Genomic DNA, 27,269 nt, shown 5'->3' with positions numbered 1-27,269 from the left:
ACTGCTTTTGGTGAGGCCTCGGCCTCGGATGGCCGGGCCCTTGGTGCTCTGCCCCATGCTCGACACGGGTGGCGAGTGTGCGGTGCCCTAAGTATCGGGTTCAGCTGGGCCATTCTCGGACCGCACTGGTGCTCGGCTCGGTGCTCGCCCTTAGAGACGCTCGTTTGTATGGCCGACCCTGGTAGGCACGACTCAGTGCTCAGTAGACCCAATGCTCGGCCAGGGTGCTCGACCATATGGAGAATTACAGTGATGGTCTCACATCGGCTGACCGATTAGGCACGGCATCCGTCAGCTCGGCTCGGTCCTCGGGTTCAGCCTCAGTACCTCCACGTGGCGCTTCATGGTTGGATGGGGATTTTATAACTTATCATGGATCATGTCCTTGTACAAGTACATGACAACATTTAGCACCCTTCATCTACTAGCATGCTAAAGAGGATCTGGTCCCATATGTTTTACAGCTTAAATGGTATGAGGTGATGATGGTAGTGCTGGCAATCAACTGAATTAAGCAATTTGTCTTCCATGAAATTTATCCTCACAGAAGAAGAGAAACTTTTGTCATGCTTAGTTGCGAACAAAAATATTAAAAAAATAATGATAAAAGAAACGTTGGTCACGCTCTAAGTGTAGCTCCAAAGCCTAGACACATAACCGCCTAACTGCCTTGCCCCATGGGATTTCCACCTTTTCATGGGGCAAATATAGAATTTGAGTCTTGGGATTAAAAACACAACACGAGAAGAAGAAAAGACAATTGATGCAATAATGAAATAAATTTCTTCATTGGGAAGTATTAGCACAAAAATTGACATTAATAGAATAACATTGAAAGAAGTGGTAGAAGGGACCCCAAAGAATAAAGTTATATTGAAACTAGCTAATTGTGGGTAAAACCAACAGTAATTTGAGCTGAAACTGCTTCTTTTCCATCTCCCACAATTATTGTATGTTGTCCAGACGGCAATAACTCATAAGCATCATCGGTGACAATGCTGAAATCATGACAACCATTTAACTTGAACGAAACTACCTGTGACTTTCCTGCTACTACAAACACTCGCTTGAATCCAACAAGTCTCTTGATGGGTGCTCCGACAATGCCTGATGGTGGGACGGAGTATACGAACACAACGTGTGCTCCATCTCTTTTTCCACTGTTGGTCACCACTGCTTTTATGGTCATTACTCGAGTGCAACGTGTCTCATCCACTAGGACGGCTGGGCAATCTGTCTTCCTACCGTCCAAGAATTGCAGTTGCTTGCATTGTTGGAACTGTGCCAGGTTCAACGTGACCGGATTTGTTGTAGACTTAATGGCATACCTAAAGGTGGTGTAGCTCAATCCGTAACCGAAGGGATAAATGGTTGATCCATTATAGAACTTGTATGTCCTTCCTGGGTAATTAGACTCAGGGACTGGTCGCAGTGGCATTGATGTCATCGGTAATTGATCTACATAGTTTACCGGGTACCATGTAATCGGAAGACGACCAGCTGTAGAGCAACATCCAGGTCATTCTTAAATTCTAATCTAGAATCTAATAAGAAAATCAACTAATCCAAAATTCCACAACATTTATAAGGTTATAGTTGTTTTGATTCTATAAATAGTGTTGGATTCAATTATCTCGCATTGGATGTGACTAGCTTCTCCATAATGGCTAACTTTTAAGAATGAGTTCTAAGCAAGTTCCAACGGTATTTTCTTCATGAAATCTTCATAATTTAACTAGATTCTCACCTGGATTGTACTTGCCAAAAATGACATCTGCGATGGCACGGCCACCCTCGGCACCGGGGTAACCGGTCCAAACTATGGCTTGAACCTTGGGGTCTTGCTGCAAGAAGGAGATATCGATGCCTCCTGCAGAGAAAATGACGACAATGACTGGCTTGGTGGCAGCTTCACTGATTTGGGTGATGAGTTCCTTCTGAGAGCCAGGGAAGTTGAGATCATTTCGATCCAAGCTCTCCGCCTCAATTGAAAGGTCCAGTCCAACAAAGATGAAGGTTGCATCGGCTTGCTTTGAGACCTGGACTGCTTCACCGATCCCATCACCATTTGGGCATTTCACGCCTTGGCATCCAGCTGCATAGACCACATCTCCATACTCGGCGATTGTGTCCATTGGTATTGAATAATGGCATGTTACACCATTCTTTACTGTGGTGGTGGTGGAGGATAATTAGGAATTATCCATCAGTAAGAAGATTCATTCAGAAATTATATATAGATTTGTAATTATAGAAACTGGAAAAACTTACTTGCATAGTTACCAATCATTGCTTTAGTGGCATTTGCATGGGGTCCAATAACCGCAAACTTGGGCTTTCCCATTCCAATGGTCAATGGCAAAGTGTTGTTATCATTCTTGAGCAAGACAATGCCCTGCCTTGCCGCCTCGGCCGAGAGCTCAAGATGTGCCAGAGAACATATGTCGTTCTTCCCAAGTCCTGAGTACCCACCAGGGTTACCATCGAACCATCCAAGCCTCATTAGAACAATGAAAAGGTTCTTCAGAGACGCATCGATTTCAGACTCCATCACCTTCCCTTGCCTCACTGCTGCTGTCGCATAATTTGGATAGTATTTCCCGCAATCCAGATCCATTCCTAGTAATAATAATAATAATAATAATAATAATTAAAATTAAGCGTTGTCAACTTAATTATGTGAGAGAAAAAGATAGGGTGGAGTGGTTTATGTATCAAAGAACTTACCAGCTTTGAGTGCTTGCCCAACAGCCTCAACTGGTGTATCGCCGAGGAATTTATGGCCATTAACCATAACATCAATGGAATCGCAATCAGCGACAATGTAACTATTTATGTATATATTTAAGAGTCAAGTTAGTCGTAGTAGTAGTAGTAGTAGTAGTAGCAGTTGAGAATAATGTGATGGAAGTTGGGAGAGAATGAGGAGATCCGAACTCACCCATTGAGATTCCAGTGCTGCCTGATTGTCCCATTCAAGAGCTTAGGATCAGCACAGACTGGTATGCCATTGACTCGATTATATGAACACATTACACTGGCTACGTCTCCGTCCTTTACGCACATCCTAAATGGTTCAAGAAATGTCTCCACCATATCCCTCTCCGTCACCTAATAATTAATTCACAAGATCATCATTAATTAATTACTATTTGTGTTTATTGCTACTGTAATAACTTGTTGGGGTTTTATGGCGTGGAAATAATAATCTCATATCAGATGTGAGTAGCCCGATGTGAAAACTTATAGGTACTTGCAGTGACATCTTGTAATTTCTTGTAAGTATATATAATTAATTAATTACCTTGGCATCGAAATGGTAGCGATCAACACCCTTCCAATTATCAACATCATAAGCTGCAAAATGTTTGCAACATGCAGCAACCTTGAGAGGCCTTGAGTTTGGATTCCTAGTTTTCTCAAAGCCTTTCACATCTTGGAGACCTCTTACGTAATTGACGGCATAACGCCCAACCACAAAGGGATCTTCCCCAGGTGTTTCTGTAATTCTTCCCCACCTTGGATCTCTAACAACGTTAATGGTTGGGCTCCAAAACGTCAATCCAGCCAATCCTAGATTGTACATAGCTCTTGCTTCATCCGACACCACCTGATCGAAAGAGAAATTAAGAAAATTAAAACTAAGGAATTGAAAGAAAGAAAGATGAATTAATTATGACCAACCTCGCCTATGGTTTTCCACAAAGTCTCATTGAAAGAAGAGGTGGTGAGGATAACAGTAGGAAAGCTAGTAGCAGAAGGCACGGTTTGATCGAAACGAGTGCCCGGACCGACATCGGAGACACCATGGAGTGCCTCAGACCACCACTCGTATCCTGGTAGGTTTAGGCGCTGCACTCCCATGGCTTTGTCTCCAAGCTGTGCCACTTTCTCTTCCAGTGTCATTCGATCTATCAAGTCCTTGGCTCGCACCTCGTAAGCCAGGCTCTTGTCACAAAACCGTAAGCTGCCCATTTCAATTTTCATCTGCTCAAATGTAGTACTGTCGCAGACAATGAATTCGGCTTTTACGCCAAAGTAATTATAAGTTGACAGAAGCAAAAGTATCCCAAATCCGACTTGAAGTGGTGCCACCATGTTTTTGCTTGGATGCATAGACTACGACTTGCCTTTATCTCTACTAGGTGAACTAGTGCTTAATTTTCTTTTTCTGTTCTTTCTTCCAATAGAATGCAATGGAATGGAATGGGTAAGGAGTGGATAATTTATAGATAAATGGGATGTTCTCTTCTCTTACACGAGTAACTGAGACAGCAATTGCCACTTATCTTAGCTCTATATTTGGTTATTGACAGTTTTCTTTACCAAAAATACTTAACTTTTATCTATTCGACAGTCCCATGCAACCTCTTCCTTGTAATGTGAGAGTAGTTACTTTGCTTCCATGTGTGCTTATTCTTGCGGATGACTTGTCTGCATTATCTTTTTTTTTTTGTTCTTCTCTCTTTCTCTTTTTGTTAACCAAATTTAAGGAATGAAAATAAAAGAAAAGAGAAAGTTTAAAGGGGGAATTTCTTAGATCCACTAGATAAGAACAGAAATTACAAGATAAATTGGTTTTACATTCATTATTTTATATTTTAAAAGGATTTACTTAATCCACCAAAGTGGGTTAGGTGGGTTAGTATTAATGCCCCACAAGAATAAAAGTAAACTTCCAAAATTGCCTCAACCTCATTTAATTATTTTAAAAAGCCGTGAAATCCGATGAACGTGCACCTTAATTGTAAGAGTAGAAATCAAAGCTCCTATTACCCTCTCCAAAAGAAATTGAGAACAAAGCTAAGTCCAAAGGGAAGTACACCTTAATTGTTGAAATAGAAAACAATAGAAATTTATTAAAAAAAGGCCAAAACCCCACTCCTATTTTAATGCCTTGAAACTCTCACCCTCTCACATTCACGGCTTACACAGCCGTGTATGAAAACTATCCCCTTAAAAAAAATAAAACAAAATAAAACAAAATTAAAAAAGGATGGTTCACCCACCATCCTAGGATTCACAAACCTCTACTATGGTTTTTGTATGTTCCAAAATACCCTCGCGATACCTATTCCCGCCCTTTTTCAGCCCCACGGTGAATGGGCATGGGTGGAAGAAAACTCAATTAAAAAAAAAAACACAAGAGTGAGAGAAACAATAATAATAATAATAAAGGTAGAGAAAGTTGCACGATCCTTCTCTCCTATTTTCCCATTGTGATTTAAAACTGATTTTTTTGTGCAATTTTGGAAGTTTGCTTTTATTTTATTCTTGGGTGGCATGAGTGCTAACCAACTTTGAGAATTAAGTAAATCTTTTCAAAATGAAAAATAGTAGATGTAAAACAACTTTAAAACCTACTTATCTAGTAATTTAGGTTTTTATCTAGTAGATCTGAAAAATTACCCCAAGTTTTAAATTGTTAACTTCCAATAAACTTATCTATTATCCATTTAATTCTCATTCAAGATAGGCATTACTATCACTTATACTCACCCTATATTTATTCAAAGTCCTCAATTAAGAACTTCTGTTCAGATTCGCCCACAAAAGTAAATTCCCACCTCTCTTTCTGCCACTCTTTATTTCCCAGGTATTTTAAAATCCATATATTACCCCTCTGTCTAGGTAAAACCTCGCCCCTAACCAGTTGCCCCATCACACCGTCTTCCTCGACCCACCCTGCCTCTCATTATCCAATCCAAACGACAACCACAATAGGGACTTTGGTGTTTTCAATTTTGATCGTGTATCAGAGAGTGGAGCATGAGATCAGAAACGCCAGAATCTCTTGGCGAAGACTCCGCCAACACATGCAGTTGCAAAAGACGTCGTCTCCCATAATTATCACAACATCATTTGCTCTTGCTCGTGGTTAAGATCAGGATGTAGCAGTGGGTTTTGAAGAAGTTACACCTCCACCATCAACACGGATGACGATGGGAATTGGATCAAAGCGGTTGCAGTTGAGACTAAGGCTGCCCAAGAAGTAATTATTAGTTGACATAAAGAAGAGTATTGCAAATCCGACTTGAAGGGTCACCATGATTTGTTTTTTATGCATAGCTCTTAATTTTCTTTTCTTTCCGCTCACCCAGTTGCTAATTCAACTATTCAAATGTGGTGAATTATCAACTCCAACATACATAGAAAATTTCTTTCGGAAGAAGAGACACAAAAGTTGCAATGAGAGATGAAAGAATACTGGACGCCATACAAAATCACATTGATAGAAAACGGTGTTGAAGTAATAGTTTCCTTTACCAAAAAAATGTAATCATTTCTAAATTGTGTTTGGTTTCTTTTTGAATTGCTTCTCGATATTTTTTGGAAGTGTGGTGTGATGTGTTTCCTATGGAGGCATGCTATTTGATTCTTGGCCACCATTGGCAGTAAGAAAGAGAGGCAATCCATGAATGTAAAATGAATACAAACTCTTTTTTGCTAATGGTCAGCAAAGTGTGTATTAGAAAATGAAATAATTAGAGTTACAAGAGTGACTGGAAAACTACCAAAAGAAAATCTCAGAAATCTGCCATTTACCTTCGGCATTGCCATCATTAAAGAGGTAGACCCTAAAAATCTTTACAAAGAATTAGGAAAAATCCCAAAAATTAGAGAAGAAAATTATGTGAATCTATAGTATGGATGCCCAAGAGCTTCCCAAGAGACCGCCTACAACTAATTATATCTATGTTACTAGGAGGATACATTTATTGGTTTGGATTGTTTGGTATGCATGGGCATGTCATAAAGAAGCTGAAATCTATGTTTTCTAACTTCTTGTGGTCAAACCCATCTATGGAGAGAAGAATCCATTACGTTTCTTGGGTTGACATTTGTAAACCCAAAGAAGAAGGGGGTCTAGGTGTTAAATGCATTAAAGACATGAATATAGTTGGGATCCTTAAACAAGTTTGGTGGGTGGCTTCCAAAAAAGACTCCTTATGGGTAAAGTGGGTACAACATAGATACTTGAAGACGGACTCTATTTGGATGATACAACCGATTCAAAATAGCTCTTGGGTTTGGATAAAAGTCATTAAGTACCTAGATCGAGTCAGACCATTTGTTCACCACATTATAAGGAATGGATCTTTTACATTGCTTTGGCTTAATTCGTGACCTCCTCCAAGGGTTCTATTGAATAGATATGGAGATTGTATCCGTTATGATGCAGGATCTAATAGAATGCCTTCCATGCAAACCATTTTGATAGATGGGAGGTGGAATCAGGGGTCATCCACTTTGACGGATCTTGGCCAGGTGTGGGGGCAGTTGGACATTATTCGATGTCATATCGATTAGGTTAAGAATTCATTATATGGAGTGGATCCATTTTTTTTAGGGGCGGGGAATAGGGAGGGGGAAAAGTACCAGCCAGGAGACTTGAACTCGAGGCCTTCTGGTGAACATGGGCATGAAGCGGACCACAGCTCACCAACTGCACTAGGCAGTTGTTGGTATATGGATTGGATCCCTCACAAGGACCTTCTCTACCAGATCAGCTTGGGACATTGTGAGGTCCCATTCTTCTAAGGTGGATTGGGAGACAACTGTATGGTTCAAGAGTTGTATTTCTAGGCACTCGATAACTTCTTGGAGAAAGTTGGTAGACGGTCTGCCTACCGAAGATCAGCTACAATGTGTCAGCGAACCCTTATTGTTGCCTCTGTTGAGCAGAGATCATTTATTTTTTGATTACCTTTTTACAGGACTGAACAGCGGGTTGTACTATATTTGATTTGACCTCTTCATTTCTTTAATTCATAGGAGGACAATAAAAAAAAAAAGAGATGTTAATTAATCAAAGATCCAACTGATCACCACGTCTATATTGTAAATATGCAGTGACGAATAATCCAGCCGAAGGAATAGGAATTAGACCTAACCCGATTCCAAAGAGAAAAACTTCAATCGTTTTGATTTATTTGAGTTTAGTTTGTAATATTTATCCTTAAATATTAAACCGAATCACCTATGAATCTTAATGACCAACATTTGGCAATTAACGCCGGAAGGAGCTATAGAATATGTGAAATCTTGCAGAAAGATTTATTTTTATGTTTATGAATTGTTCATTCAATTAAGTTCAAACAAGTCATATCTTGTTCAGACTAATAAATAGAGCTGAGGTTATAGTTGAAGCCGTCAATAGATAACCGAAATAACTAGTTATAGAAGGCATGAAAGAGCTAAATGAGATACGTTTTTTTCTACATATGTTTGTTTATAAAACACTTACCTAAATTTCAATTTTTCAAGACCCGAGGATAAGGGATAAGAAAAAATACCAATTGACACCAATTGACAAAAGAAGTTCTAGTTAAAAGTTTTTGATTCATCAGTCATTACACTATTATTATTATAGACAGCACTAACAAAGATAAAGTGACAGAATTAGAAGAAAAAAAAGAAGATTGATTCATCATCTATAACATCTACTCATCCTATGATTCCGAATCAACAGATTCATTGAACAAATCTTGGGGAGATATTTTGAAACTATGTCATCCTTCAATTTTGCATCACCCCTCCCTTCATTGTTTTAACCTTTTGTTATTTCTTGACTCTTCAAGAACTTTGCTCCCCATATAATAAATTTCTCTTACCAAAAAAAAAAAAATAAAGAGAATTGAAATTGGTGGAAGCCGATTCAATTGCCGATTCACCTTCCTAGAACCTTATTTCCACTAAGCAGCATGGGCTGCTTCACTTCTACATGTATGTCGTAGAAAAATATAGACTTCGAAACTAAAAAAATACAATTTGGATTCTCTACTGCCGAGCTGCCCGGCAAGACCCTACTGCCAAGACACAGCAAGGCAAGGAATGACCGCCTTACTAAGTAAGGCAAAAAAATAACAACGAGCTGAAGATGACATACTTAAAGGTGGAACTGCCCTAGGTTCAACATAACCGGATTTGTTGCAGACTTAATGGCATACTTAAAGGTGGTGTAGCTCAATCCGTAACCGAAGGGATAGATGGTTGATCCATTATAAAACTTGTATGTCCTTCCTGGGTAATTAGACTCAGAGATTGGCCTCAGCGATATTGATGTAATCGGTAATTGATCTACATAGCTTGCCGGGTACCATGTGATCGGAAGACGACCAGCTGCAAAGCACCATCCGTATAGTTGTTTTGATTCAATAAATAGTTTTGGGTTCCACGTAAAAGCAATTATCTCACATAGGATGTGAATGGTTTGATGTGAAGGCTTATGAATATATACTGGATGAATCTAGATCAGATTCTTATAAGCCTTTAACATTTACACTTACAGATGGAATTGAATAGGACGGGATTCTATCTGTGTGTATAAGGGCGTATGACACCTTCTTGACCCTTAACTTTTAAGGATGAGTTCTACCTAAGTCCCAATGTATTTTATTCATGATTTAAGTAGATTCTCAGTACCTGGGTTGTACTTGCCAAAAATCACATCTGCGATGGCACGACCACCCTCGGCCCTAGGGTAGCCGGCCCAAACGATGGCTCGAACCTTGGGGTCTTGTTGCAAGAAGGAGATATCGATGCCTCCTGCAAAGAAAATGACGACAATGACTGGCTTGGTGGAAGCTTCACTGATTTGGGTGATGAGTGACTTCTGAAAGCCAGGGAAGTTGAGATCATTTCGATCCAAACTCTAGGCCTCAATTGAAAGGTCCAGTCCTACAAAGATGAAGGTTGCATTGGCTTGCTTCGAGACTTGAACTGCTTGATCGATCCCATCATTATTTGGACATTTCACGTTTTGGCATCCAGCTGCATAGACCACATCTCCATACTCGGCGATCGCGTCGATTGGTAATGAATAATGGCATGCTACGCTACTCTTTACTGGTGGTGGTGGAGGAAGATAAGGAATTGTCCATCAGTAAGATGATTCATTCAAAAATTATATATAGGGGCACTGTTCTCTGTGCCGCAGCGCATGTTGTGCCTAGGCACATGGGGGTAGGTGCAATGACCACCCTACCCCCCTTAGTGGCAGGCCCATGTGCCGTATATATATATATATATAGAGAGAGAGAGAGAGAGAGAGTTGCAATAGAAAGTTAGAAACTAGAAACGAATCAACTTACGTGCATAGTTACCGATCATTGCTACACTGGCATTTGCATGGGGTCCAACAACGGCAAACTTGGGCTTTCCAGTTCCAATGATCAATGGCAAAGTATTCTTATCATTCTTGAGCAAGACAATGCCATGTCTCGCCGCCTCGGCTGATAACTCGAGATGTGCCGGAGAACATACGTCGTTCTTCCCGAATCCTGAGTACCCACCAGGGCTACCATCAAACCACCCAAGCCTCATTAGAACAATGAAAAGGTTCTTCAGAGACTCATCGATATCAGCTTTCGTCACCTTCCCTTGCTTCACTGCTGCTGTCGCATAATTTGGATAGTATTTCCCGCAATCCAAATCCATTCCTGGTAATAATAATAATAATAATAATAAAAATATAAACATTGTCAAAACTTAATTATATTAGAGAAAATGATATTAGGGTTGAGTGTTCATGTATCAATGAACGTACCGGCATTCAGTGCTTGCCCAACAGCTTCTACTAGTGTATCGTTAAGGAATTTATGACCATTAACCATAACTTCAACTGAATCACAATTAGCCACAATATAACTATTTATTTATTTACATGCAGAAAGTCAAGTTAGTTGTACTTCATTTGAGATTTTGAAGTAGTAGTAGTAGTATTTGAGAATAGTGAGGTGTGAAAAGACCGCCCCACCCCTGATGCCAAATCAGATTCAATCCACAGATCCCTAATTCCCAACTCCTTAGCAATGTAAAGACCATTGAGGAGGGCCTCAAATTCTGCCACAAAACTACTTATGACACCCAAGAACCTGCTGAAAGAATGCACCACCTGCTCATGGTTATTGCGAAAGACATCCCCCGCTCCAGCCCTTCCAGGGTTCCCAAGAGAGCTACCATCAATGTTGAGCTTGATCTAGTTGGGGAGAGGTTTGCACCAGAACACCTCAGAGATGTCGTTTGAGACCGAGCTAGAGGTAACCAGACCTAACATTCTGACACAGCTCAGATCTTGGACGGTCTTAACCCCCTTGATCACCAATTTACACTTCGTAATTTCCCCTTTAATAGCATCAAGAATCTGCCTCAGACTACGATAAATGCCCTCATGAATTCTTCAATTCCGTTCCCCCCATAAGGCAGCCCAAATGACAACAGCACCTATAGCCCAAGGCTCCTTCACATTCGTGCACCTCCACTTTCTATTCCACCACTCAAAAAAGTCAGAAATAGAGGAGGGTCGTCCCCAATTAAGCCCAAACCAGGAGCAAAAATCACACCAAACAGCAGTGCTAAAGTCGTAGTTGAGGAAAATATGGTGTAAAGAATCGCTATCCTTCTTACACAAATTGCATTTGGACGCAAGGCTGACTCCACGCTTTTGATATTCCTCATCAGTAGGGAGCATTCCATGAGCAACCCTCCACCCAAACAGAGAATGACGAGGTTGAAGGTGTTTATGCCACACAAGCCTATACAAGGGAGGTTTTGGAGCTTTTGATCTAATTCCTTCCCAAGCAGAGGCAGAGGTGAACTCACCCGACTTCAAAAGGCTCCAACAAACTGAATCTTCCACATCAAAATTAGGGATTTGAGTATTTTTTATCACCTGAAACATATCGACCAGGGCTGTGGACCGGACTGGCGGTAATTTCCAAACTCCAGCTTCAATAAAGTCTCCCACTTTGGTCCCATCGTTCCTAAAGAAAGAATCACCAAGGCGGGTGGCTTCTTTAATAGACCACGGACCCAACCATCTATCCAACCAAAAATTAATTTTCTTGCCATTCCCCAAGATCCATCGTTCATTTGAAGCCACAAAACTCCACATTCTTCTAACTCCAGGCCAAATTGAAGATGCTCTATAACTTAGCTGAATATTCCCCCATATTCGGTATGCTGGATGTTAATCCGGTATGCTGGATGTCAATCCGGTATGCCGGATCACCTAATTTCCATATAGAATAGGGGATTAACGGTCAAATCATAATAGTAATACACTGATCCGGTATGCTGGATGGCTATCCGGTATGCCGTATTAGGGCAAAACTAAGCAAAAAAGGATCCAGTATGCTGGATCATAATCCAGCGTACTCCGGAGGCCTACTGTGGCCATTACCCTGAGACCAACACTGATCCGATATGCTGGATTTTGATCTGCCATGCTGGTTCATCAAATTTCTGTTGAAATTTGTTAAGTCCTTTATTGGACTTACATGGATTAATCCAATTGGGTTTGGTCACATGGATTGGGTTTAATTTAAACCACCTAAAGTCCACCTAAATGAATGTATGCAAGTGTGTGCAATACATTAATTGTGACTATAAACATGATACAACATGATACAAGATTAAACAAGTTCTATGAGGTCTTGTATCCCAGTGAGTTACTTGAATAGAAGTCTTGAACGTAGTCCTTCAGTTCACAACATTCTTTTGAAATCTTTGTCTTAGTGCATCAAGCTTCTACATGCTCCCCTTTACTTGATGCTCATCTCTTATGAAGTCTCTCTATACAATATCACTGGTTAGTACAACTAACTTATTTGTTATCATCAAAACCATAATGGGTGATGTGTGGAATTTACCCCAACAGATGGCTTCAAAAAAAGACTCCTTATGGGTAAAGTGGGTACAACATAGATACTTGAAGACAGACTCTATTTGGATGATACAACCGATTCAAAATAGCTCTTGGGTTTGGATGAAAGTTATAAGTATCTAGATCGAGTCAGACCATTTGTTCACCACATTATAGGGAATGGATCTTTTACATTGCTTTGGGTTGATTCGTGGCCTCCTCCAAGGGTTCTATTGAATAGATATGGAGACTGTATCCGTTATGATGCAGGATCTAATAGAATGGCTTCCATGCAAACCATTTTGATAGATGGGAGGTGGAATCAGGGGCCATCCACTTCGACGGATCTTGGCCAGGTGTGGGGGCAGTTGGACATTATTCGATGTCATATCTATTTAGGTTAAGAATTCATCATATGAAGTGGATCCATTTTTTTTAGGGGGGGAATAGGGAGGGGGAAAAGTACCAGCCAGGAGACTCGAACTCGAGACCTCCTGGTGAACATGAGCATGAAGCGCAAGACAACTCACCAACTACACTAGATAGTTGTTGGTATATGGATTGGATCCCTCACAAGGACCTTCTCTACCAGATCAGCTTGGGACATTGTGAGGTCCCATTCTTCTAAGGTGGATTGGGAGACAACTGTATGGTTCAAGAGTTGTATTTCTTGGCACTCGATAACTTCTTGGAGAAAGTGGGTAGACAGTCTGCCTACCAAAGATCAGCTACAATGTGTTGGCGAACCCTTATTGTTGCCTCTGTTGGGTGAGGTTGGAGAGTAGAGATCATTTATTTTTTGATTACCTTTTTACGGGACTGAACAGCGGGTTGTACTATATTTGATTTGACCTCTTCATTTCTTTAATTTGCAGGAGGGCAATAAAACAAAAAGATATGTTAATCAATCAAAGGTCCAACTGATCACCACATCTATATTGTAAATATGCAGTGACGAATAATCTACCCAAAGGAATAAGAATTAGACCTAACCCGATTCCAAAGAGAAAAACTTCAATCATTTTGATTTATTTGAGTTTAGTTTGTAATATTTATCCCTAAATATTAATCCGAATCACCTATGAATCTTAATGACCAAAATTTGGCAATTAACTCGGGAAGGAGCTATAGAATATGTGAAATATTGCAGAAAGATTTATTTTTATGTTTATGAATTGTTCATTCAATTAAGTTCAAATAAGTCATATTTTGTTCAGACTAATAAATAGAGCTGAGGTATAGTTGAAGCCGCCAATAGAAAACCGAAATAACTAGTTATAGTAGGCCTGAAAGAGCTAAATGAGATACGTTTTTTTCTACATATGTTTGTTTATAAAATACTTACCTAAATTTCAATTTTTTCAAGACCAGAGGACAAAGGATAAGAAAAAATACCAATTGACACCAATTGACAAAAGAAGTTCCAGTTAAAAGTTTTTGGTTCGTTAGTCATTACACTATTATTATTATAGACAGCACTAACAAAGATAAAGTGACAGAATTAGAGGAAGAAAAAAAAAAGATTGATTCATCATCTATAACATCTACCCATCCTGTGATTCCGAATCAATAGATTCATTGAACAAATCTTGAGGAGATATTTTGAAACTATGTCATCCTTCTGTTTGGCATCACCCCCTCCCCCCCCTTCATTGTTTTAACCTTTTGTTATTTGTTGACTCTTCATGAACTTTGCTCCCCAGATAATAAATTTCTCTTACCAAAAAAAAAAAAGAGAATTGAAATCGATGGAAGCCGATTCAATTGCCGATTCCACTTCCTAGAACCTTGTTGCCACTAAGTAGCATAGGGTGCTTCACTTCTACATGTATGTCGTAGCAAAATATAGACTTCGAGACTGAAAAAATACAATTTGGATCCTCTACTGCCAACTGCCCGGTAGGACCCTACTATCAAGACACAGCAAGGAAAGGAATGAACGCCTTCCAAGCAGGCAAAAAAATAACACCGAGCTGAAGATGAAGTGACTGATGCAATAATGAATTATTTTCTTTACTGAAAGTTTGTTTGTTTGTTTTTTTTTGGTAAGTTACTGAAAGTGTTAAAAAGACAAAAATTGACATTAACAAACTAGTTAAACATTGAAAGAAGGGTAGAGGGGTAAAACTAATTGTGGTTAAAACCAATAGTAATTTGAGTTGAAACTGCATCATCTCCATTTCCCACAATGATCGTATGTTGTCCAGACGGTAATAGCTCATAAGCATCGTCAGTGACAATGTTGAAATCACGACAAGCATTCAATTTGAACAACACTACCTGTGACGTTCCTGCTGCTACAAACACTCGCTTGAATCCAACAAGTCTCTTGATGGGTGTTCCAACAATGCCGGATGGTGGGACGGAGTAAACAAACACAACAAGTGGTCCATCACTTTTTCCAGTGTTGGTCACCATTGCTTTTACCATCACCAGTTGAGTGCAATGTGTTTCATCCACTAGGATGGCTGGGCAATCTGTCTTCCTACCGTCCAAGAACTGGAGCGGCTTGCATTGTTGGAACTGCCCCAGGTTCAACATAACCGGATTTGTTGTCGACCTAATGGCATACTTAAAGGTGGTGTAGCTCAATCCGTAGCCGAAGGGATAGATGGTTGATCCATTATAGAACTTGTATGTCCTTCCTGGGTAATTAGACTCCGGGATTGGCCTCAGCGGCATTGATGTCATCGGTAGTTGATTTACATAGCTTGCCGGGTACCATGTAATCGGAAGACGACCAGCTGCACAGCACCATCCATATAGTTCTTTTGATTCAATAAATAATTTTGGGTTCCATGTAAAAGCAATTATCTCTAATCTAACTCCTCTCAGGTTCCCTGCCCGGTCAGGTTCGTAGGTTCCTCTCATAAGGGACAGAAAATGTCGACCTCACCCCCTACCCGAACACACTACCCGGGTAGGATGAGGTTGTCATTTCCACCCTCCTTATGAGAGGAACCTACGAACCTGACCGGGCAGGGAACCTGAGAGGAAAAAAATTCAATTATCTCATATAGGATGTGAATGGTTTGACGTGAAGGCTTATAAATACTTGGATGAATCTAGATCAGATTCTTGTAAGCCTTTAAATATAAGGGCGTATGAAAACGTAGGAGAACCTGACCCAACCTCTACTTTGACACCTTCGTGATCCTTACCTTTTAAGAATGAGTTCTATCTAAGTCTCAATGCAATTTCTTCATGATTTAAGTAGATTCTCAATACCTGGGTTGTACTTGCCAAAAATCACGTCCGCGATGGCACGGCCACCCTCGGCCCCAGGGTAGCCGGCCCAAACGATGGCTTGAACCTTGGGGTCTTGTTGCAAGAAGGAGATATCGATGCCTCCTGCAGAGAAAATGACGACAATGACTGGCTTGGTGGCAGCTTCACTGATTTGGGTGATGAGTGACTTCTGAAAGCCAGGGAAGTTGAGATCATTTCGATCCAAGCTCTCGGCCTCAATTGAAAGGTCCAGTCCTACAAAGATGAAGGTTGCATCGGCTTGCTTCGAGACCTGAACTGCTTGACCGATCCCATCACTGTTTGGGCATTTCACGTTTTGGCATCCAGCTGCATAGACCACATCTCCATTCTCGGCGATCTCATCAATTGGTATTGAATAATGGCATGCTACACCACTCTTTACTGGTGGTGGTGGTGGTGGAGGAAGATAAGGAATTGTCCATCAATAAGATGATTCATTCAAAAATTATATATATATATAGGGGCGTTGTTCTCTGTGCCGCAGCACAGGCTGCTCCCAGGCACATGGGGTAGGTGCAATGACCACCCTGCCCCCTAAGTGGCAGGTCCATGTGTCGGATATATATATATAAAGAGAGAGAGAGAGAGAGAGAGAGAGAGAGAGAGAGAGATTTGTAATAGCTAGAAACTTGAAAGGAATCAACTTACGTGCATAGTTACCGATCATTGCTACACTGGCATTTGCATGGGGTCCAACAACGGCAAACTTGGGCTTTCCAGTTCCAATGATCAATGGCAAAGTATTCTTATCATTCTTGAGCAAGACAATGCCTTGTCTTGCGGCTTCGGCCGATAACTCAAGATGTGCCGGAGAACATACGTCGTTCTTCCCTAGTCCTGAGTACCCACCAGGGCTACCATCAAACCACCCAAGCCTCATTAGAACAATGAAAAGGTTCTTCAGAGACTCATCGATTTCAGACTCCTTCACCTTCCCTTGCTTCACTGCTGATGTCGCATAATTTGGATAGTATTTCCCGCAATCCAAATCCATCCCTGGTAATAATAATAATAATAATAATAATCAAAATATAAACATTCTCAAAGCCTAATTATATCAGAGAAAAAGAGATTAGGGTTGAGTGTTTATGTATCAATGAACTTACCGGCATTTAGTGCTTGCCCAACAGCTTCTACTGGTGTATCGTTAAGGAATTTATGACCATTAACCATAACTTCAACTGAATCGCAATCAGCCACAATATAACTATTTATGTATTTACATGCAGAAAGTCAAGTTAGGTGTACTTCATTTGAGATTTTGAAGTAGTAGTAGTAGTAGTAGTAGTATTTGAGAATAGTGAGGCGTGAAAAGACCGCCTCACCCCTCCTCGGGCAGGGGTGAGGCGGTCTTTTCATGCCTCACACAGTCCGGTATGTGCAGCCCGGGTAGGGTGCTGGACAGAATCCTTTTGGTTGAGAATAATGTGATGGAACTTGGGAGAGAAGATATCGAACTCACCCATTGAGATTCCAGTGCTGCCTGATTGTCCCATTCAAGAGCTCAGGATCAGCACAGACTGGAATGCCATTCACTCGATTATATGAACACATTACACTGGCTACGTCTCCATCCTTGACGCACATCCTAAATGGTTCAATAAAGGTCTCTATCATATCCCTCGCCGTCACCTAATAATATTTGACAAGATCGTCATTAAATACTGTTAGTATTTTAATTAGGGTTCAACGCGAAAGGTGAAAGTAATAATCCCACATCGGATGTAAGTGACCTGACGTGAAGACTTATAGGTACTTACTGACTTGGAAACTTCTTGTAACAGTTTGAAATAATTAATTAATTACTTACCTGGGCATCGAAATGGTAGCGATCAGTCCCCTTCCAATTGTCAACATCATAAGCTGCAAAGTGTTTGCAACATGCACCAACCTTGAGAGGTCTTGAGTTTGGAGTCCTACTTATTTCAAAGCCTTTCACATCTTGGAGACCTCTTACGTAATTGACAGCATAACTTCCAACCACAAAGGGATCCTCCCCAGGTGTTTCTGTAATTCTTCCCCACCTTGGATCTCTAGCAACGTTAATGGTTGGGCTCCAAAATGTCAATCCAGCCAATCCTAGATTGTACATAGCTCTTGCTTCATCCGACACCACCTGATCGAAAGAGAAATTAAGAAAATTAAAACAACAAAATGAAAGAAAGAAAGAAAAGAAAAGATATAGGAGGATTATGATGATCATGAGTTATATGACCAACCAACCAACCTCGCCTATGGTTTTCCACAAGGTCTCATTGAAAGAGGAGGTGGTGAGGATAACAGTAGGAAAGCTTGTGGCAGCAGGCACTGTTTGATTGAAACGAGTGCCCGGACCGACATCGGAGACACCGTGGAGTGCCTCGGACCACCACTCGTATCCTGGTAGGTTTAGGCGTTGGACTCCCATGGCTTTGTCTCCAAGCTGTGCCACTTTCTCTTCCAGTGTCATTCGATCTATCAAGTCCTTGGCTCGCACCTCGTAAGGCAGGTTCTTGTCACAAAAGCGTAAGCTGCCCATTTCAATTTTCATTTGTTGGAATGCTGTACTGTCACAGACCATGAATTCAGCTTCTACCCCAAAGTAATTATAAGTTGATAGAAGAAAAAGTAATGCAAATCCGACTTGAAGGGCCACCATGGTTTGGCTTTGATACATATATAATTCTTGTCTTTATCTTTTCTTTTCTTTTCGATCTTTTCTTTCTGCTAATGGAATGGAATGGAATGGATAATTTATAGATAAAATGGCACTCCATTAATATAGCTTTGTTGTCTCTTAGAGACAGCAATTAACCACTCATCTTATCTCTATATTTGGTTATTGACAGTTTTCCATACCAAAAATACAAATTTTGATCTATTCCACAGTCTCATGCTTCCTCTTCCATGTGTTCTTAATTACCCTTACGGATGACTTGCCCCCATTATCTCTTTTCCTTCTCCATCTTTTTCCATCTTTCTCTTTTTGTTAACGAAATTTACGGAATGAAAATAGGGTTCAGTTCTGATTATGAAGAGGCTTCCAAGTAGGTGAGCTTTGGTGGGCATCTCCACTTGTTATCTGCGTGAGTGAGATTGGGTTTTGAGGAGTATGGTCTGAATCATCTTTGGTCGGTTAAAAAAATAAAGGAAAAAAAATCTTAAGGAATTTTATATTCAATAGCAAAGGTTGCAATAGTTACGATGTCAGCGCGGAGGAGTTTGTCCAATATTTCGAGAAAGGGAAGTAGTTTTCTGCACGAGAGGGTGGCCTACGCCAGCACTCCCTTGTGTCTATCTCTCTCCTCCTTAAAACAAGAGGGTAGAGGTGTATTTTCACATGGGGAGGAGAGAGATCGACTCATGGGAGTGCTGGCGTAGGCCACACTCCCGGACAGAGAACTTTTTCCCTTCGAGAAAATACCAAAGACGAAGAGAGAAGTTGCAGGTGACAATGCAGTTGAGGTAGGTGTAGGATGCCGTAGGGGAGCGGAGACAGAGAGGGGTAGGAGGGAGGGATAGAGGAATTTTTATCCGCTGCTATGCCATCGTACTGGGCAACAGCGGCCATGTGTGCACAGCGGGCCCCACTGTACACACATGGCCGTTGTTGCACAGTACGATGGCACAACAGCGGATAAAGGTCCAGGACGAAGGGGGAGAGACAGTCAAACCGCCGAACCCAACAAGGGAGGGGAGCTGGAGATGGAGAAGACCGAGAGAGTGAAAATGATGGAGAGAGAAATTACAAAAAACACCCTATCTTAAAATATTGGTAAATGGTGTGGGGGTGGATAAATAAATCCGTTGTAGTAACCAGCTTGGTTACAAACAGATTTAACTCATGAAAATAAACGAAAGTATAAAGGGGGAGAAGATTCTCTGTCCGAGAGTGTGGCCTATGCCACCACTCCCATGAGTCTATCTCTCTCATCCCCATATGAAAAGACACCTCTGCCCCCCTTATTTTGAGGAGAGAAATAGACACATAGGAGTGCTGGCGTAGGCTACACTCTCGAATAGAAAACTACTTCCCAAATTTTAAAATGGGTTATTGAATCCACATGCTTTATATTTCACAGCACTTGGCCTAATTTTATCATAGATTGTATATGGGGCCGAAATATGGGTTAAAATTTCTTTTCTTTAGGCTTAATTGACTGATGTTAGTGTCTTTCGGACCGATCAAGAACCAGAACCGGACTATCCCATTACCAATTGGCATTAGTTCCAAGGTTTATAATTGATTAGTTAATCATGACAGTTCTGGTCCTGGCCTTAAAAGGTGGAATCGATTAGGACCCGTACCGATTAACTGGAACCGTTCCAATTGACACCCCAATCCCATTTTTCTGAGCAATCATAGTAGCGGCTTTCTTTAAACTTGGCACAGCTCAAAATCCACAATTCACCATCAGCATTTTAAGGAGTCAATGTAAAACCTTTCTCCTAACAGAACGCCAACACTATAGTATTAGAACCAAGCAGGCAATGATGGAATTTTCACCCAGAACTTGTATATTACATTGTTTTTCATTCAAAGGGGTAAGCAGTAGCACATAAAAAGCTTCTACTTACTCCCATCCAAAATAGTATGAATCCAGCCCTGGTATAATATAGATCTTTTCTATGTTATGGTTAACATCAGAAGTAAATCAAGAAACTAATTTGGCCTTACGTATGCGTATGGGAAGAACTTAGAGAAAGTTGCATTTTTGGCTTTTACAATTAGTGCATATATACCATAACAAGGAATGTGAATCACAGCCAAGCTGAAATACCTGTGACATAACATCCCCAATTAGATATCTGAAAGAGCTAAAAAAGGAAAGAGTATTGTGGGTCTGACAGTCGCTGCAATGGAATTTCTCATAGATGAAAAGAAATGGAAAAAGCTTTAAAAAAACCAGGATTGGTCTTCTTTGCAGTGACTGTTATCCCAGCATTTTAATGAAAAGAGAAGAGTGAGCAGAGTTAATTTTTTTACCATAGTGGTGCCCATGGAGTAGAGAGCTCAAGGAAAGCATAAGGCCACCTAGGAGAAAGCACAAATAACTTGTCTTAGTTATTTAAACCATACCTCAAACAATGTCTCTTCATTTCTGATAGCAAACATTATAGTGTATTACCAAAAAAAAAAAATCTGATAGCAAACATTATAGTGTGTTCCAGAAAAATAGAAGAAAGTTACCATGTAACGCCGCAGGCATGAAGAACCCATTGAAAAGTGATATAGATACAGCTCCAGAGCACGAAATACGCAAACCGGAACCAAGGGAAGGGCTGAAAACCAGAAATAATTTCATAATGTCTTCTTTAAGGAGATGAGGAAAAAAGAGTAACCATTCAGGATACCTAAGATAACCACTGGGTGCACTGCAAGGATTTAGGTCACAAATACATGTTGCGCAATACAAAGAGCTGGCCTATAATTGGGCGGGTTTGTGGTAGGTCTGACTATTGCAATTTGCAAGCCAAAACCATTTGATTTTTGGCCTTCTACAAGTAATTGGCTACGCTTTACTCTTCCTTTTTTCTTTTTGGGGTTGGGAGGTGAAAACAATGCTTCGGGTTGAAACAAGGGTTGTGAAAAGAATCAAAAGAATGTTATGCTCTACATGATATGTGCACCATGTGTTACCATTACACAATTGATAGAGCCATCGACAGGTTGATACCTTATATTTCCACAAAATAGAATGAAAATTTTTGTCACTATGCCAACATACTTACGAGCCTGTTAAGAGCGGTGTCAAGGAGAAGAAAAACAACATTGAGAGTATGCATGCACCCCATCAACTGTCGAGAAAAAGTGAGCAACTTTTAGTAAAAGTAATATGAATAAAAGCTCCAGAACTTCCAAATATAACAGTTTGTAAAGTAACTTGTTCAAATAGATACTGAAGTAGTGGGAGGTGAAAGGAAAAGGAATATCCTTCCCTATTAAGATATCTTCCCTGGACTCATTGTCCATCAGGAATCATTTATATCGATCCATCCTATGAGAGTTCTTAAGTATTGACTCAATAGAAAAAGAAAAATCCAAAGTTGAGGATCAAAGTACCCATGTATACAAATATAAAAATTGGGTAGGGAAGTCTTAATCATCTTAAGATAAATCAGTGTGATATGAAGGATTTGAATATATTCTTATAACAAAGTAATAAATTATTTGCATAGTATCCTCTATAAGGAATTACGATTGCAAATATCACAAAAGTACAACTCTGTTCTTTAGAGAACACAAAACTCATAAAAGTAATAGTATGGTGAAGGGCACAAGAAAATTCAAAACATGGCAGCTGGAATGGCACCTTGGGTGTATTCTGGTAAGTTCAGGAGCAACAGAAAACTGAGCAAATCGCCCTTATCATGAAGAGAACTACACCAGCAACCAGATGTGAACTGTGATGATCTTGACGAATCTTATCACTATGAGCACTTAAAAACTTTTTTTGAGATTCAGAACATTGTGATCCTCCCCAGACCTGCAGTGCAAGGAGCCTCGTGCACTGGGTATGCCCTTTCAGAACATTGTGTTCTATTACTTAACTTTGATCTTGTTTTGTATAAATATCAATGATGAGATACAAAGAAAGTATGCAGGGGTCTACCACTTAACTTTGATCTTGTTTTGTGTAAATATTAATGATGAGATACAAAGAAGGTACGTAGGGGTGCAAAGAGATACTTCACCCCAGGTGAGGCCATGCATTTTATGTATGATAAAATGATCCTTGATTAGGAACCAGATCTTGTACTATAACATTTATTTTATGCAACAAATAACCTGGAAATAACCATATAGAAGTTTTGGGTCAACAATAACTCTTTCAGATGATTTGTTCCATAACAGTGTTTCTTCCATGCATACCCCACAACTCCAAGTATACTGTAAAGGGAAATGTATTACCAGCTAAATTGTCATCAATTTATCTAACAGAATTCATATGACATAAATTTTAATCATTTTCCATGTCCAGGGAAAGAGTCTCACCAGGTTAAGTCTAAAAGTTTCAGTTGACAAAAATGGAACTATAATAAACCAAAAGACAATGTCTGTGAGCAGTACAGCACCTGCACAAGTCTGCAAAAAAAAAGGCACCAGGTTCAGCAAAAATACATAGTGAGTAATCAGAAGAAATAAGGAAATATAAAGAGGAAAAAAGAACATCTGGACAACAGCTTTGCACAATAATCATGAAAGATCCCTCAGATAAATTAACCTGATAAATAGCTTGCATTAGATATCCCCAAAATCCAGCCTTATGCTCAGTCTCCTGCTCCTGATGACTCTGCAACTTTATGGTACCCTTGATTTTGTTTGTTCTGGAAGATGTTGAGGTTTTTGATTTATTAAACTCTTCTGTATCTCTTTTCAGTAAATGATCACCTTCTTCATATTCAGGTTTCTTTGAACATGTCCAGCATCCATGGGCAGATATAACGGTGCCAAGCTACAAAGCAAAAAGGACAAGCATTCAGCTGAATTATTGATCAAGATAAATGGCACCATTAACTTGCCTCTGAGAAATAAGGCAAAAATGAAATCCACCTGTGTAATATTTGGGGTTCTAGAATAGATTTGTTTCTATGTACATACTATCCACAACATACCAACATCTAGAAGAAAGAACGAAAACTTTACATTCTTATTGTTGACGAAAAAAAGGGGTATGCAAAGCAGGACATACCGCAAAATAGATAATGACCAATGTAAAAGTCCACCTGTAGAGCAGTTGCATCATAAAAATAGAAGTTTAGGCACCAGTTGTTTCCAAAACTGTTTATCTAGAAACTGTAATTGCTGTATAGAGACTATGATTATATCCTGAATGAGAATACTTCTAGTTGGTGATCTAATGTGAAACAATACTTCTGAATACTTGTAAATCTGGATGGATGCAGAGAACTTTTTTTATTTTTTTTTTCGGGGTTGGGGGTGGGGGGGGGTGGAGTTATTGTTGGACAATATCCATCAAAAGAAGGGGAAGAAAAGGCCAATATAACAAAATCTTTGACATGATTGGGGCAAATTAAATGCCCTCCTAATAAAGGAAATGCATCTCACGAAAATCTCGTTGAATATGACAAAAAAAGACCATTAACAAACCAAAATGAATCATAAAACAAGGACAATAAATTCTTTCTTTTTTTTCCCTCCGTTGGAAAAGATTGAAACTTATGATTGAGTGGATGACAGGGTCCTTAATGAACTGGGATGGTGAATAGTTGGACAGGATTAGTATGGGGAATCCCAAATGGCTGAATAAGGCCTTGAGGAGTTGACAACAAAAAATATAGCACCTTACACCATGAGCAGCAGATCATACTTAGCAAATAGGTACGATGTAAAATAGCCATCAAAAGAATACGAGGGAAAAAAAGCCATTTTAACTCCACCTTATTTTATTTCATGGATCTAAATCTTCTTGATTTAAGTTATTAGGACCCTTCTTATGCAGAAAAAAGGACTGCAATGCAAAAGACTCCAGAAATAGAACTCACCAGAACATAAGGATATTCAATTACATAAAAAGGAAGAAAGTAAGCAAGCATAGTGGAGAATGAAATTTGTCATCCATTGCACCTTCTTACTAGCCTAAATTGGCAGTAGGACTCTTAAAGTGCAAAGGAAGCTGAAAAACAGCACAGTCAGGAGGTCATGCCATATATTCCTAGTCATATGTGTACCCTCATGACAGAGGAACAAAAGCTTAAGGATTCAAAGCCACCACTCCATAATTGTTAAGGCAACCAAAGGCATTGTAGGAGCCTGGATGCCTAGGCGACCCAAGAAGGCATCCAGCAAGGAGCGCTTGGACACCATGACAACTGTGCACTATTCAACATAATAAAATGAAAACTCATGACATGCCATACTAGACTTTTTCGTGAATTTTGTAAAAATGTTCTGCCTATCATTATTTCTTGTTTCTTTAAACCAACCATTTCCAAATTCGGGCACCTTAGTAAGTAAATATCGAGCAAATAATGAAAGCTGTCATCAATTACATAGCAAATGAACAAAGGGCAAAAGCAGGAAGAGAATTCAAACTGAGAGAGGCAGAACTAAGAGTTGAAAAGTAGTGCACTTGTATGCACTATCTAACATTTCCATTAACAAAATTTATGGAATACAAGCTGTTAGTCCTTTGCAGATAATTGCATAGCTTCATTTATGCTCTGTTTTTGAACGGGAGGCAAATAATTTAGGTCATTTAATAGAGTCTAATTTCTCATTCCAAGTATCATCGAGGCATGATCGAAGATATACTTTGTAATTGCATTTGCAGCTATGGTAGCTTAAATTTTGCAATTCGAAGGAAACTTTCTCATTGCTTATCAATCTTCCAGCCCCTAATACTTGCTATAGTTGTTAAATTCAGACTATGAACAAAGGCTACCTAGTTTGTCGATCGGCTGGCAATCACTACTCTTAAAACAGAATTCAGAAAATTAAAAGATAAGACAATTCCAACTAAAGAGTCTTCTCTAGTCTCGATAGGGTATGGGGAACGAGTGAAGAGTTAATCTTACTGAGTATAAAAATAAAAGGCAAAAGCTCCGTGTAAGGCGACTATCTGATACAGTAACCAAGACATGAAAACAAATACGAAGGCTCTATAGATCAGAATCCAAATAGGACTGAGTCTTCTCCAGCACGGAAGCCATAGATCGTGGGCAGATAAAGGAGCCCTCTGTACTCTGGAGATGAGAATCAAAGCTATCACGGTTGGAGCCATGAAGATCAGAGCACACACAGGCACTTGCCATCGAAGCCAGTACTCCAACCCTTGCTCGTCCGGATTCCCCATTTCGATAAATTCAAACTGAAGCCCTAGATCGATCAAGTATTATTTATGAACGAACTCTCGAACCCAGATTTTGCAGAGACTGCTTTAGCCTCAATTTTGGGAGAGAGTCAAACACGCTTAACTCTCATACACAGAAATATCAGATAAGACTTCATTTTTGAAATGACCAAAAAGGGTATGATAAATGGGGTAATTCCGAGCACACTCCAACTACCACTGACTACCGTCTATTGTGTGTGGGGTTGTGCCGTTACTTTCTTTGAGCACTGAGGAGTGAGGACAGAGGAGAGAAACTGAAGAAGAGTCATATCGAGTCTGGGACTCACTCGGTATAATAAAGGAAGATGCTGGTGTCGTATTTATGGACGTCCCACAGCATATGAGCGGCCATGATGGCAGCGGAGAGAATTCGAAGAGCCAAGAGGCATACAGGGTGAAGTCCTCGCCAGCATGTAGTCCAAAGCTGAGTAGACTCGAGATGACCGGAGCGCCTGAGAAAACCCTCAGCCTCAAAGCCATCACGGTCCGAGTGAGCAACCAAGAGGCTTTCGTACATGGTCTGGTCGTACTCGCCTTTGCCGCTACCTTCTTTCATCCTGAGCATCCACAGAGAGAATAAGAGAGCTCCTGCTACAATGGCGAAGCAGATGAAATCGTACCAGTAGATCACCAGCGCCATATTGAGATTCCAGAAACTGCTCTCTCACTCACTCAAAAGCCATAACTGGGGGTGAAGATTGAAGATTGAATAAAAATTAAATAAACTTTTTAACAAAACGACCATCAAAGCAAGTGATGGAATGAAACTCGTGGGTATTATCATCGTCTCCTTGAGAGAATGGTAGTTAGCAGTAGCAGCGACAATTTTACAGCTTAAAGCCTTAAACTGACTCCCTAATTTTCGAGTGAATTGGTGGGCTGGTAGCTACGACGACCGTTTGTTTGGTTTTAGTATTTGGAGAAAGCGTGCATGACTCACGTTTGCGTTCTTACTAGGGGTGCAAGTTTGGCCCTATTGGCCCGAACCCGCCCTGAGCCCGAACAGGGCCTAGGCTAAAGATTTCTAGCCCTGATGGCGGGTTAGGGTCAAAAATGCCTGGCCCTGAGTCAGGGTCGGATTGGGTCCTGGTTGAGGCTTCGGGCTCAGCTCGACCCTGATTTTGGCCCTGATTTGTTGCCTTGATTTTTGACCCTAAACTTAGCCCTGAACTTGGCCCTGATCTTGGCCCTGATTTTGACCCTGATCTTGACCCTGATCTTGGCCCTGATCTTTGCCCTGATCTTGACCCTGAGCTAGACCCTGATTTTGAACCTGATTATGTATAATGATAATATGATATTATATTATATAAGAAATTATTAATGTAACAAATAACAACTAACAAGGGTTCATAAATTAGACTTTTAAGTACATTATATATATTATATAATCTATAATCAGGATTGGAAAGGATTAATGTGTAAATTCATTGAACAAATAAAAGGCTGAGAGAGTGAGTGACTGAGAGAGTTTTTCTATACCAGTTAACTGGTAATGCTTGTTGTTATTTGATAAT

At 40.1% G+C, this 27,269-nt stretch overlaps 3 protein-coding genes across 5 annotated transcripts; all 3 read right to left on the bottom strand.

Moving 5' to 3' along the window:
* Nucleotides 1–883: 883 nt before the first annotated feature.
* On the bottom strand, nt 884–3,939 carry LOC122659618 (beta-D-xylosidase 4-like). The gene is made up of 7 exons (XM_043854716.1): nt 3,685–3,939; nt 3,305–3,610; nt 2,942–3,111; nt 2,728–2,828; nt 2,272–2,619; nt 1,748–2,170; nt 884–1,500 (listed from the first exon to the last, which is right to left on the bottom strand). The coding sequence occupies exons 1-7, from the start codon at nt 3,904–3,906 to the stop codon at nt 884–886; spliced, it is 2,187 nt and encodes a 728-aa protein (XP_043710651.1). The 5' UTR covers nt 3,907–3,939.
* Nucleotides 3,940–14,773: 10,834 nt separating this feature from the next.
* Nucleotides 14,774–18,590, bottom strand: LOC122657840 (beta-xylosidase/alpha-L-arabinofuranosidase 1-like). The gene is made up of 7 exons (XM_043852633.1): nt 18,144–18,590; nt 17,727–18,032; nt 17,379–17,548; nt 17,023–17,123; nt 16,565–16,912; nt 15,875–16,297; nt 14,774–15,390 (listed from the first exon to the last, which is right to left on the bottom strand). Exons 1-7 carry the CDS (start codon nt 18,570–18,572, stop codon nt 14,774–14,776), a joined length of 2,394 nt encoding a protein of 797 aa, XP_043708568.1. The 5' UTR covers nt 18,573–18,590.
* A 1,779-nt stretch (nt 18,591–20,369) lies between these two features.
* Nucleotides 20,370–26,417, bottom strand: LOC122660336. Of its 3 annotated transcripts, XM_043855594.1 has the most exons (9): nt 26,040–26,417; nt 23,590–23,623; nt 23,122–23,352; nt 22,893–22,982; nt 21,629–21,694; nt 21,087–21,178; nt 20,883–20,930; nt 20,529–20,676; nt 20,370–20,485 (listed from the first exon to the last, which is right to left on the bottom strand). In XM_043855594.1, the coding sequence occupies exons 1-8, from the start codon at nt 26,390–26,392 to the stop codon at nt 20,559–20,561; spliced, it is 1,032 nt and encodes a 343-aa protein (XP_043711529.1). In that variant the 5' UTR covers nt 26,393–26,417; the 3' UTR covers nt 20,370–20,485; nt 20,529–20,558. The 3 variants fall into 3 exon arrangements, with proteins under 3 accessions (XP_043711529.1, XP_043711528.1, XP_043711530.1); XM_043855593.1 differs by having other exon boundaries at nt 20,370–20,676; XM_043855595.1 differs by lacking the exon at nt 26,040–26,417 and adding an exon at nt 25,436–25,744 and having other exon boundaries at nt 20,370–20,676.
* Between the last annotated feature and the right edge of the window lie 852 nt (nt 26,418–27,269).

The sequence above is a fragment of the Telopea speciosissima genome, chromosome 4, assembly GCF_018873765.1.
Source record: "Telopea speciosissima isolate NSW1024214 ecotype Mountain lineage chromosome 4, Tspe_v1, whole genome shotgun sequence".
NCBI lineage: Eukaryota > Viridiplantae > Streptophyta > Magnoliopsida > Proteales > Proteaceae > Telopea > Telopea speciosissima.
This window is presented reverse-complemented; position numbering and strand designations above follow the sequence as displayed.